This window comes from Notamacropus eugenii, chromosome 1, assembly GCF_028372415.1.
Source record: "Notamacropus eugenii isolate mMacEug1 chromosome 1, mMacEug1.pri_v2, whole genome shotgun sequence".
Classification (NCBI taxonomy): domain Eukaryota; kingdom Metazoa; phylum Chordata; class Mammalia; order Diprotodontia; family Macropodidae; genus Notamacropus; species Notamacropus eugenii.
In genome coordinates, this window is record NC_092872.1 from 583,845,428 (window position 1) to 583,859,173 (window position 13,746).

Here is a 13,746-nt window from a genome sequence, read left to right on the forward strand (position 1 = left end):
AAACAATATATGGTATTTATTACATAGTTTTACTATGTATTTTATTATATAAATACATATATATGTATATAAATGTATATATATATTTACATGTGTATATATGTATATAAAACTATATATGTAGTTTTATTATGTATTTTACTATATAAATACTATATATAGTATATGTAAATACCATATATAATAAAGATATATTTACTACATAAAAATACTATGTAGTTTATAAACTATTATACAGTTTAAAAAACTGAAATGGAAATTAATGATTTTATATTGAATTCTCTTTTTATGTTGTGCTGTGTACATGGAAATGTTTTCTTTTTTGTCTTTTTGTATTTAAGTTCAAAATGACTAAAAGTTTTAAAAAATAAGAATGATAGAGGAAAAAATGGGAAGAGAAATGATAGTTTTAGAGGAAAGATATGAAAAGACAATTAGCTTATTAAAAGAAGTATAAAACTTTACTGAAGAAAATAACTCCTTGAAAATTAGAATTGGCCTGATTGGCTAACTGCCTAATGGCTCCGTTTGAAAAAATGGAAATAATAAATAATAATAAAATAATAAAAATATTAATAATAATAAATAATAATAAAGAAATAATAAAAATAAAGTTAAAAATCTGAAAAACATTAAAAATGGCAAAAAGATTGAGGAAAGATAATTTGAGAATCTTTGGGCTACCTGAAAGACATTAAAAATAAAAGCCTACACATCATATTTTAAGAAATTATAAAAAAAAAATTCCCCAAATATCTTAGAATTAGAAAACAAAGTAGAAATCAAAAGAATCCATTAGTCACCACCTGGAGAAAACCAACAAACTCCTAGGAATATTTTAGCCAAAAGCAAGTGACTAGAAGAAAAAATTTCAAAATACCACAAATACATAGTCAAGATCACACAAAAATTAGTATTCACCCCTATGAAGGAATGGAGAGTTTGGAGTACATTCCAGAAGGTAAAGGATCTAGGATTACAACTGAGAATAACCTACCCAGCAAAACTTGAGTATATCTTACAAGGGGAAAAAATGAGTATTTAATGAAATAAAAGACTTTCAAGAATCCTTGATGAAAAGACAGAGCTAAATCAGAGATTTGACATCTAAGACTCAAGAGAAACATAATAGGGTAAACCTGAATGAGAAATAATATAGGATAAAACAGGGTAAGCTATTTGCAGTGTTATATAGATAGATAATACATGTAAGCCCTCAGAACTTTATCATCATTAGGGGTCTTAGACTCTAGATAGAGAGACTTGGTGTGATTCTCTTATGCTTGGATTATCTCAACAGAGAGGGGTAAGGAAGAGGAAGAATGGGGAATAACTTCACATAAATGGCATGCAGGTCTTTTCCCAGATGGCTTGCTGAGCTTGTTATTTCTGATTTACATTGTTAAATTTAACAACTATGTGTCTGAGAGTTTCTGGCCTTGTTTGTTTTTTTTTTTTTTCTGAATGTGATCTAAATTCTTTCCATTGAAATTACATTTTCTGTCTTCACAGATTCTGGGCAGTTTTCTTCTATTATTTCCTTTATTGTAGTTTTAAGAGTGTGTGTGTGTGTGTGTGTGTGTGTGTGTGTGTGTGTGTGTGTGTGTGTGTGTGTGTGTGTGTGTGTGTGTGTGTGTGTGTGTGTGTATCCTGTCATGTTCTTCTGGGAGATGTACCAGACATTTAAACAACAATTAATTCCAATATTACATAAGCAGTTTGAAAAAAATAAAGGAGTTTTATAAAATTCTTTCTATGATACAAATATGTTATTGGTATCTAAACCAGAGAGAGTCAAAATCAGTCAGTCACTAAATATTAAATACCTACCTACTATGTTCCAGACACTGTGATAAGTGCTGGGGATAATCCCTGCCTTCAAGAAGCTTACAATCTACTGGGGAGACAAAATGAAAACAAGTATATATAAAGCTAGCTATATGGAGGATATATAGAAAATAACTGAGGGAAGACACTAGAATTAAGGGGGTTAGGGAAGGTTTCCCGCAAAAGGAAGGATTTTAGTTGGTTTTTAAATTAAGTTAGGGAGGTTGTTAGAGTAGAAGAAGGAGAGCATTCTAGGCATGAGGACTAGTCAGAAAAAATCCTCAGGAATCCAAAAATAGAGTATCTTGTTCATGGAACAGCCAAGAAGCCTATGTCACTGCCTCAAAGCATATGTTGGGAAGCAAGATGTAAAAAAACTAGAAAGGTTGGGGAGGATGTAGGTTATGAAGGACTTTGAATGCCAAATGCAATTTCATATTTAATCTTGGAGGCAACAAAGAGCCACTAAAGTTTATTGAGTAGGGGTTTGACATAGTCAAATCTGCACTTTAGGAGAAGTATTTTAGTGGTTGAATGGAGAATGGATTGAAATAGGGAGAGCCTTGAGGTAGGAAAACTCACCATCAGGCTATTGTAATAGTCTAAGCATGAAGTGATGAGGGTCTTCAATAGGGTAGTGGTAATGTCAGAGGAGAGAAGTAGCCACATTCAAGAGATGTTACAAAAGCGAAGTTGACAAGCCTAGGCAAATGAAAATGAAAATGGGGGGTTGAAGGATAATGAGAAGTTGAGGATGACACCTAGGTTATAAGCTTGGTGAGCTGAAAGGATAGCGTACCCTCACCTGTAATAAGGAAGTTTGGAAGGTAAGAGGGTTTAGGAGGAAAGATGAGTTCAGTTTTGAACATGCTGAATTTGAGATGTCAAACTGGACACTGCCAAAAGGCAACTGGAAATGTGAGATTGGAGGTCAGAAGAGAGATTACAGTAGGGTAGGTAGATTTGAAAATCATTATCGTAGATACTGTAATTAAATCCATGGGAGCTGCTAAGATCACCAAGTGACGAAATGTAGAGGGAGAAGAGAAGCAAACTCAGGGATTAAACCCTGTGGGACACATATTTTTAGAGGACATGGTATGGATGAGGATCCAGCAAAGGAGCCTGAGAAAGTGATCTGATAGGTAGGAGGAGAACTAGGAAAAAGTGGTATCCCAAAACCCTAATGAGAAGACATTATCAAGGAGGATTGAATGATCAGCAGACTGCAGAGAGGTCAAGAATGAAGACTGAGAAAAAGTCATTGGATTTTCAGTTAGGAGTTTGTTGCTAGTTTTTGAGACGGCAGTTTCAGTGAAATGATGAGGTTGAAATATGTATGAGATCACTACATGAAATGTTATAGAGGGACAAGAGAAAAACCCAGGAGAGAAACCTGAAAAACACCCACAGTTAGAGGATGTGAGCTGGAAGAGGATCCAGTGGAGGACACAGAGAAGGAGGCAAAAAGAGAAAGAAACTACCAACCAATTTTTCTAAGGAATATGGATGCAAAAAATTTAAGTAAAACAATATATCTCAAAGATTATACACTGTGACTAGGCCAGATTTATACCAGAAAGGCAGGGCTAGTTTAATGTTAGAAAAATCATAAGCATAGTTGATCACATTAATAATACAATCAACAAAAATTATATTATTTCAACAGATATAGCAAGAGTTTTAACAAAATGTAGCCACCATTCCTGTTAAAAACATTAGAAGGCATAAGAATAAATGGAGCTTTCCCTAAAATGGTAAGTAATATCTATCTAAAGGTAAGACTAGGCATAATCTGTAATGGGAATAAACTAGAAGTCTTTCCAGCAGCTAGGTGGCACAATGGATAGAATGCCAGACCTTAAGTTAGGAAAATTTCTTCCTGAGTGCAAATCTGACCCCAGACACTTACAAGCAGTGTAACCAGCAAGTCGCTTGCCCCTATTTGCCTTAGTTCCTCATCAGTAAAATGAGGTGGAGAAGGAAATGCCAACCCCTCCAGTATCTTTGCCAAAAAAAACCCCAAACCAAATGGGATCATGAATAATGGGACATGATTGAAATGGTTGAACAACAAAAGTAATCTTTCCAATGACATCAGAAATGTAGCCAGAATATCTATCACTATTACCATTGAATATTATGATAGAAATGTTAGCCATAGCAATAAAATAAAGAAATTTGAATTTTAAGGAATTTGTTTTCTCATTTAATAAATGGGGAAACAAAACTATTATTATTTTTTATAGATGATATATGCTAGTTTATTTACAGAACCCTAGAGAGTCATTCTATTTAAAAATTGGAACAATTAACTACTTCAGAATTTTAGGATATAGAACAAACTCACATAAATCATCTGCATTTCTGTATATTAGCATAATTCACCAGGAAGAGATGGAAACAGAAATACTCTTTCAAATAACTGAGGGCAGTATAAAATATGTAAAAGTCTACCTGCCAATATTTCCACAAGAACTACGTGACACAATTACAAAATACCTTTTTTCCTAAATAAAGACAGATCTAAATTATTTGAGAAATATTATTTGATCATAGGTGGGCCAAGCCAACATAATAAAAATGAAAATACTACCAAAATTTATTTAATTATTCAATGTCATATCCGTCAGACTACCAAAGAATTACTTAATAGCGCTAGAAAAACAATCATAACAGAATTTAGCTGGAGGGACAAAAGGTCAAGAATATCAAGGAATAAATGAAAAAAAATGAGAAGGAAGATGGCCTAGTAGTACCAGGTCTCCAACTATATTGCAGAGCTGTAATTGTCAAAATAATTTAGTACTAATTAAGAGAGGTTGATTAGTGGAACATATTAAGTACTCAATAAAGAGAAGCAAATGAGCACAACAAATTAGTGTTTGATAAACCCAAAGATCACAGCTTTGGGGGCCAGAACTCTCTTGGCAGACCTCTTGGGAAAATGGAAAATAGAAACTAAGCCTAAGACCAACATCTCTTACTGTCTACTAGCATAAGCTCAAAATGAGTACATAATTTATATATAAAGGATGATATTAGAAACACATTAATGGAGCACAGAAGAAATTGCCTATCAGATATATCGATAGGAGAAGAGTTCGTGACAAAATAAGACATAGAAAGGCTCATAGGTAAAATGGATAATTTTAATTACATACTATTAAAGTTTTTGAACAAAACCAGTGCATCTAAAACTAGATGAAAAGCAAGAAACTTGGAGTGGGGTGGGGGTGGAATCTTTACAGCAAGTTACTCTGATAAAAGTCTCATTTTAAAAATATGTAAGGATCTGAGTCACATTTACAATAGTAAGGGCCATTCCCCAATTGATACATGGTCAAAGGATATCAACAGGCAATTTTCAGGGGAAGAAATCTAAACTATATGTAGACTATGAAAAAAGCTCTAAATTACTAATAATTAGAACATGCAGATTTAAAGAACTCTAAGATAGCTAAATGGGCAATAAAGAAAATGGTGCATGTTGGAGAGGATGTGGAAAAACAGGTATTTGTTAGTGGAGCTGTCAATCATTCTGGAAATCTATTTAGAACTACTCCCTAAAGCTATTAAATAGTGCATGCTTTTTGACCCAGTAGTACCTCTGCTAGACTTATAACCCAAAGAGATCAAAGAAAGAGGAAAAGGATCCATCTATACAAAAATGTTTTTAGTAGCTCTTTTGGATGTGGCAGTTGGAAATTTCAGCAGATGTCCATCAAATGGGTAGTGGCTTAACAAATGATGGTGTATTAATATGATGGAATACTATTGTGCTTTGAGAAATTGTGATAGAGCCATGTTAAAAAAAAAAACCTGGGAGATTTACTTGAGCTGATACAAAAAGAAATGAGCAGAACCAGAAGAACAAATTATATAGTAACAATAATAACAGACTTTGAAAAGAACTCCTGATGAAACTGCTGTCTGTCTCCAGCTGAAGAGCAAGTGGACTGTGACTAAGGCCACAGAATGAAGCATGTTTTCTTCTTTTCTTTTTGGCAGTGACTAATGAAGAAATTTGATTTCCATGTTTGTCATGATGCCTTCACTATGGGTGGGAGGGCAGTCAGAGAGAGAATTTAGAATTGAAAACAAAATCTAATTTTAAAATGAAAAGTCATAGATGAGTTGCTTCCTGAATTTCAAGAAGTGGATAATACCACAGGAACACTGAAGTTTCAGAGTGTCTTTTTTATTATTTGGCTGAAGTTTTCTTGGTGTTAATGGGAAAGCATAAGAGAAAATTCAGCATGTTATACTCTTTTCCTTTGAAGAGAATTAATACATTCGTGTGTGTGTGTGTGTGTGTGTGTGTGTGTGTGTGTGTGTGTGTGTGTAGATAAAAACATACATTTTTACTTCGAAATTGAAAGAGATTTACAAATGAAGGAATTGGTTGATATAGATGGTGTTTTAGAATTGAGACAAAACTGATAATTTTTTGTCATGTGTCTAGAATTCATAAGAAATCTTTGGAGTGAGAAGTGTTATGTTACTTTTGACTTTTACAGATGAATTAGTACGGTTCAGAGATTAAATAAAAGTATGCCTCATTATCAGTCAAAAATAAAATCAGAGTATTGTATTTACCTTTATCTTCCTAGGAAATTCTCTCTTAAATAGACTGCACTTCCTTTTATAAAACAGTAATATTTCATGCATCCCTTTTATTTCTGATATTGTGGTACTTACTTGATATTTTTGTAGTAAAGTTATCCTCTAATGCATCATTGTGGTGTGCAGATTATTCTGAATCCTAAAAGGTTTTTTGTAGTTCGGGGCAAGCCTACTATATTGAAAAGGCATAGATTTTGGCCCCAGTGCCTGGCAGAATGTGCTTTCTGAGGATCAGCCTAGCTACGTAAAGCAGGATTCATCATTACTAGTCTGGCTACTTGGTGATGAATTTTTTGGCCATGGTAACCTACTAAATAAAAATATGAAATGCCCCTGAGCACTATTGAGGTCCCTTCTGCTTCATGAATAATGGTAACAGAGTGGTGAATAAATGAACTAAATGAGAACTGTATAACTCCTATGGGAGTCTAAAAATCAATTTTTAGTCTAAAAATTTTACTTAGATATTGGTACTCCAAATCTCATGTCCTTGCTGGATAATCAAAAAGTAAACCTACTGAGAGAAGAATTAATCACTGTTTGTCTTAATATTCTTTCTGTTAACAAGATTAGAAAAGTTGCAGCTAAAAGAAAGAATGGCTTAAAGGAGATAAAGACAATAGGAGCTGTTTATACTAGTCATCTGAAGGTAACATGAAATATTTCTTGGAACTTCTTGACCTTCTTGAGTACTCTGTTAGAGTGCTCATAATAGATACTTACAAAAGGACTATCATAAAAATAATTTCAACTTATGCACCAATATCTGTTAAATAAAGCATTACAAAATTCTACAAAGAACTCAGTATTCAATATTTCAAATTAAAATTTAGCATTTACATTGGTACTTAGCACAATAAGCACTTAATAAGTTATTTTAATTAACTCATTTATTCATTAATCCATATTAAGGTACTTCAGTGCAGTAGGCAGGGGTAGTTAAGAATATGTTTGAAAATGTTTGACAGCTGTTGAACTAAGTGCCTGCTATCCCATCTATATCAAATATCTTATGATAATCCACATATGAATCAGTAGCATCTTTGATGACGGTATTAATAAGGAATAGATAGGCTTTTACGAATAATTCTACAGTAGATCACAAGTTTTCCATCACACAATTGACTGAAAAATATAACAAATAAGAAAAACCTCAGTATACCTACTTTTGGTTACAATATAAAAGTAAAAACTGTCACCCAGCCAGATGTTTTCCATATATAAATCAATCTCCAATATTTATTAACCTGAAAATGAATAATAATCTGTGGAGAAGGGATTGTCTTTTTTGTCACCACCAATACTAGCAATTGGCCAACATTGACCATTGGGCTGTTAAGTTGAAGAGTACCAGGAGTAGCAGTTACCCTCCCACTCACCCCAACTACTGGCCCTGATTCCAGTCTAACTTTTATAGCTGTCATCCAGGGGAATACTTCTTATGGAGATGAGACTTTCAACAGCTTCCCTTTTTAGCCACTACAACTACTTTTTTAATATATATAATTTATATGTTTTTCAGTTCTCCACATTCACTTCCACAAGAATTTGAATTCAAAATTTTCTCTCCATCTCTCCCCACCCCCCACTCCAGGACAGCATGCACCCCATCCACACCTTCCTCCAGTCTGTCCTTCCTTCTATTACCCACCCTTCTTCCATCTGCCTTCCTCTCTTTTTCCTATAGGGCAAAATATATTTCTGTACTCCATTACCTGTATAGCTTATTTTCCAGTTGCATGCTGAAACAATTTTTAACCTTCATTCTTCAAGCTTTGAGTTCCTTATTCTCTCCCTCCCTCCATACCCACCCTCATTGAGAAAACAAACAATTCAGTATAGCTCATACATTTGTAACAATTCAAAGCACTTCCATAATATTTGTGTTGAGCAGCTACAACTACTAAAGAACCAGAAAATAAAGTTCTTGCCACCAGAGTCCTTAGCAACCTCAAATAGTGCAACAAATAAAATTCTATCAATGGAAATGACACTAAAGATGTGTCACTATCTATTTTGTCATTTCACCCTAAAGATCCCCGAGCCTTTCTAACATTTAACCTGTAGCTAAATGCTCTTACATTTGTTGTCTTTGAGTGTTGAATTCTTTGGGTATATAAATTGCCTTGCTTATCTATATGCATCTCTAGTGGTTAACACAATGTTTGGAGCATAGTTAGCATTAATAAATGATTTTTCATCAATTTATTCACTAAGTACCTGGCATTTTGTGACAGATACTATGTTAGGCACTAGGGATACAAATGCAAAAAGTGAAACAATCCTTAATCTTCAAAAGGTTATGTTCCATAATCAAAATTATCCAAGATTCTTTGAAAGATATAATAGCTTTAACAGCTTTGTCCATTGACCTTTGATTGTTAATAGTAGATGAAACATAAAACAGAGACATATACTTATCAAAGGCACATGCCACTTGCATAGAGTTCAAGTTTAAAATAGACTCCCTGTAAATACAGTGCTCTTCTAAATGTTGGTATTTGTAGATGGCATTGTGCTGGTGTCATCCATACTTAGAATATTGCTGGGTTTCTAAGATGAGATATTCAAAGTCAAAACTGAACCATATTAAAAAAAACTTAGCCTAGTAATTTATGGAGGGACAACCAAGTAAATAAAAGCACTTATTCTTTAGATTAAAATATGCAGGTAGATTGTCATCTAAGGTTCGGCAACTCCCCCCCCCGTTCTCTCTCTCTCTCTCTCTCTCTCTCTCTCTCTCTCTCTCTCTCTCTCTCACGCACACACATGCATATATACACACACACACATAGACCCCTATGCTATATATTCTTGCTATCCATTTGCGGTCTAAGATACACACACACACACACACACACACACACACACACACACATATATATAAAACATATATATTATATATATCATATGTGTCTATTCAGTTAATGGGTGAATAAATGCACTTTATATGAGCCTGGCATTATACTAAGCTCCAGAAATATAAAGACAGGCAAAAACAGGATCCATGCCTTCAAGGAGCTTACATTCTGATGGTGAAGATAGCATGTAGATAACAATGTAAATAAAAGATTTATACAGAGGAAATGGAAGGTAATCTCAGATGAAAATTGTTAGCTAGCTGTGGGAAGAAAGAAATCATGTAAAAGGTAGGATGTGAGCTGTGTCTTGAAGGATATTCTAAGCATGAGGGATTGTCAGGGAGAATTGTACTATTGAGAGATGAAATATAGTGTCAAGGAATAATAATATTTATATGGTGCTCTAAGATTTGCAAAACACTTTATAGTAAATACTTCATTTTGTACCCTGGGAAATAGGTGCTATTATTATTCCTATTTTAGAGCTGAGGAAATCAAGGTTGACAGATTAAGTGACTTAACCAGGATCCAATGGCTAGTAAGTGTGGAGGAGGAGTTTAACTGCCATCCTCCTAACTTCATGCCCAGCACTTTATCCACTGTCACCTAGTTCCCAAAATAAGCAAGAAAGCCACTATAACTGGATCACAGAGTATATGGAAGGAGCCAGGTTGTGAAGGGCTTTGAATGCCAATCATAGCATTTTATACTTGATTCTGGAGGTATTAGGGACGCACCAAAGTTTACTTAGTCAGCAGGTGAAATAGACCTTTGCTTTAGGAAAATCCCTTTAGCAGCGAAGTGGAAGATAAAGTGGAGTGGGATAAGACTTGAGGCAGAGAGACAAACTAGAATGCAGTAGTCCAGGTATGAGGCAGTGAAGACACCAGGGTAGTGTCTGTGAATGGAGAGAAGGGGATATATATAGATATATAGATATATAGATATAGATATAGATATACACATATACATATACATATATATGTAAAATATATATATGTATAAAATCGATGTATATATCTACACACACGTGTGTATATATCTATATCTATCTGTCTATCTATCTATCTATATATATACATATGAGAGATGTTGTAAAAGTGGCAAGACTTGATAACAGAATGGGTATGTAAAGTGAAGGAGAAAGCAGTAAAGGATGACACCAAATAGGAAGCCTTGGTAATCTGGAAGTGGTTGTGTTCTTGGTTACCATCTCAGCAGCATTGTACAGTAGAAAGAGTCCAGGCAGTCCCTGCCGCCAAAGAGCTTATAGGATGGAAGAGACACGTGTGTAAGTATATACAGAATAAATACAAGGTAGTTAGGGGAGGGGGCACTGGCAGCTGGAGGGTTAGGAAAGGCTTCACATAAAAGGTAGTCCATGATCTGCATTTTGAATAAAGAGGTTTTGCACGTAGTAGATGGATACTTCATAAATGTTGGTTTAACTATATCATATATGATGGGCTGTCAGATAGGTTATTTTTATCATTTGTATCTACATCTACATCAATGACCCCTCTCTCTTAGTATTTGAATATTTATATTTCAGCAATTTCCAAAGAAATATGAATAATATCATTAATTTACCATCTTATATTATTCTCATAGTTATCTTTTATGGTTACTGTTAGTCAGTAGTAGCCTCATTTTAAATCAAGGATAATTCAGATGATAAAAAAATAAAATTAAGGCTTGTTCAGAAATAGAGTGAGCCAATACCCCAAGTTGATATACAGTATAACTGGTACTTGTTCAGATCCTGTGACATATCCATTAGTTTATGTGGTTTCTCTTTAACATTTGTACTATGAGGAAATTAAAAACTAAAATAGAATTTCATCACTCACTTATGAAAATATTGATTGAAATTACTGTAAAATTTTGTCTATTTCAGGATATCTGTATGTTACTTAAAGAAACTATTGATTCAAGAGTAAAGGATTATGTAGAAGCTCGTAAAAGACATGACCTGCCAAAAAATGCAGAATTCACACGAAATAATCCATTGTCCTTAAAAGGTAAGTGCAAAGGACTTGTAAGATGGACAGATAAAATAAAGGTTCATTTTCTAGGGGTGTTAGTTATTTTTAACTGTGACACTAATGTTTGCATAATAGTTCAAAAATTTGCTTTCTTGGGAGGCCTAGTACTTCCCCTTTGTGATTATCTCCAATTTATCTTGTATATATCTCATTTATACATAATTGTTTGCATGTTGTCTTTACCATTATACCATGAGCTCCTTGTAAGCAGGGATGGTTTTTTGCTTACAATTTAATGGGAAAGATAACAAGCAAACAAATGAGTACAAACAAGCTATATACAGAATAAATAGGAAGTAATTAAATGAGGAAAGGTATTAGGGTTAAGAAAAGTTGGGAAAAGTTTCCTATAGAAGATGGGATTTTAATTAGGACTTAACAGAAGCCAGTAGGCAAAGAAGAGGAGAAGGAAAGCCTTCCAGGCATGGGGAACAGCCAGAGAAAATATGACCAATGTCACTAGATGGGAGAGTACATGGTAAGGAATAAGTTACAAGAAAATTGTAAAAGTAAGAAGGAGCTAGGTTATATAAAGGGGTTTAAACCCCAAATAGAGGACTGTATTTAATCTTCGAAGCAAAAGGAAGTCTTTGAATTGTATTGGGTGACACGATTAGAATATTACTTTAGGGGAGTCACTTTGATAGCTGAATTGAAGATGGATTGGAGTTTTTAACGTATTGGAATGTGAAGAGACTATTGCAGTTGTCCAGGCATGAGGAGATAAAGGCATACACCAGAATGGTAGATATCAGAAGAAAGAAGGAGTCTTACTCAAGTGCTTTTGCATATGTGAAATTGACTGGCCTCGGCGATAGATTGGATATTGGGGGGTGACAGACAGTGAAGAATCCAGGACGACTACTAGGTTTTGAGCCTGAGGGACTAGGAGGATGGTGTTGCCCTCTACTGTAATGAGGAAAATAGAATTGTGGCAAGGGTTTGGGAAAAAGATGAGTTCAGTTTGGGGCATATTGAATTTAAGATGTTTACTGGAACATACAGTTCAAGATGTTGGAAAGACATTTGGAAATGCAAGATGGGAGGTAAGAAGGGAGTTTACAGCAGGATAGGTAGATTTGAAAACCATCTTCATAAAGACGGTAATTAAATTCATGGGAGCTGCTGAGATCACCAAGTGAATAGTATAGAGGGAGAAGAAAAGAAGGTTCAGGACAGAACCCTGTGGGCCACCTACAGTTAGAAGACATGATCTGAATGTGTAGCCAACAAAAGAAGCAGAGAAGGAGCAGTCAGAAAGATAGGAGAACCAGGAGAGAGTAGTATCCTGGAAACCTAGAGAGAAGAGAGTATCAAGGAGGAGAAGTTGATCCACAGTTTCAAAGGCTGCAGAGAGATCAAGGAGAATGAAGACTGAGAAAAGGCTGTTGGATTTGGCAATGAAAAGGTCATTGGTAACTTTGGAGAGAGTGACTTTAGTGGAATGATGAGGTTGGAAGATGGATTATAAAGGATTAAGGTCAGAGAGAGAGGAAAAAAGTGTAGGTAGTATTGTGGATGGTCTTTTCAAGGAATTTAGCCACAAAGGGCAGAAGAGATGATGCGGTAGCAGGGAAGGAAGGATGAAGTGAAGGTTTTTTCTGAACAATATGGTCAATTACAGATTTTCATTCTCTGTTCAAACTGAGTAATATTGGAATTGAATGGATAAATAAAACATTCTAATAAATTTTCAATTTTCCCCTTAATATAAGTATTTCTAATGCAGGCCTACCTTATAGGTGACAAATGAGAGACAGACACCTCTCTAAGGCTGTTAGTTTCAGAGCAGTTGTTAAGTTACTTTGGTAAGAATTTGTTTCCTTACTAGTAGTTGTTGATGATAGATAAATCTAGTTAATTTAACTGTAAGTCAAATGTCTATGAAGTCTTGTTTTTATATCAGTTTCCTTTATAGAATCAGAAGTTTTCTCCTGGCTTCTTCTAGATGGCTTAGCACAGTGCCTGGTACACACACAGTAAGTGCTTTAGAAATGCTTGTTGAATTTTAAAAAAACAACAAATTTGTTCTTAAAAATATCGCATTGTGCTTGTAACAACATCACCTCTCCATGAGTCATATATCACCCACTTGCCCATACTGACTGATTCTTAAAGAGACTACATATGCATGATAGTAAATATTATTATGAAAATTAAGTTGTGCATATTTTCTTACTCTCATACATTTTTGCTGGCTCTTGATGTTCCTGTTGGAGAAAAAGTCAAATGAACGATCTGCGTGATTGCCCTCTGTTTTCCTATTTGATGATTAGAACCCTGGATAATATATTTGTAAGAAATTCTCTTTTCAAATAGATGGGGAAAGGCGGGACATTTTTATTGAAGAGGCAGTCTGGTGTGATGAAAAGAGCCCAGGGCTTAGA

The 13,746-nt window shown here is 34.6% G+C and overlaps 1 protein-coding gene across 14 annotated transcripts in view; it reads left to right on the plus strand.

Moving 5' to 3' along the window:
• SLX4IP (SLX4 interacting protein) overlaps positions 1 to 13,746 on the plus strand; it is a 250,977-nt gene that overhangs the window by 144,465 nt on the left and 92,766 nt on the right. For 8 of the 14 annotated variants that reach the window (XR_011972535.1, XR_011972534.1, XR_011972538.1 and 5 more), the window contains one exon: positions 11,212 to 11,335. Coding sequence is in view for 6 of the 14 variants with exons in the window: in XM_072634462.1 (XP_072490563.1) it covers positions 11,212 to 11,335 (124 nt within the window). In the remaining 8 variants the exon portion in view is untranslated. Of the gene's footprint in view, positions 1 to 3,496; positions 3,585 to 11,211; positions 11,336 to 13,265; positions 13,339 to 13,746 lie in introns of all 14 variants that reach the window. The other 6 variants (XR_011972532.1, XR_011972533.1, XR_011972536.1 and 3 more) reach the window with 2 other exon arrangements.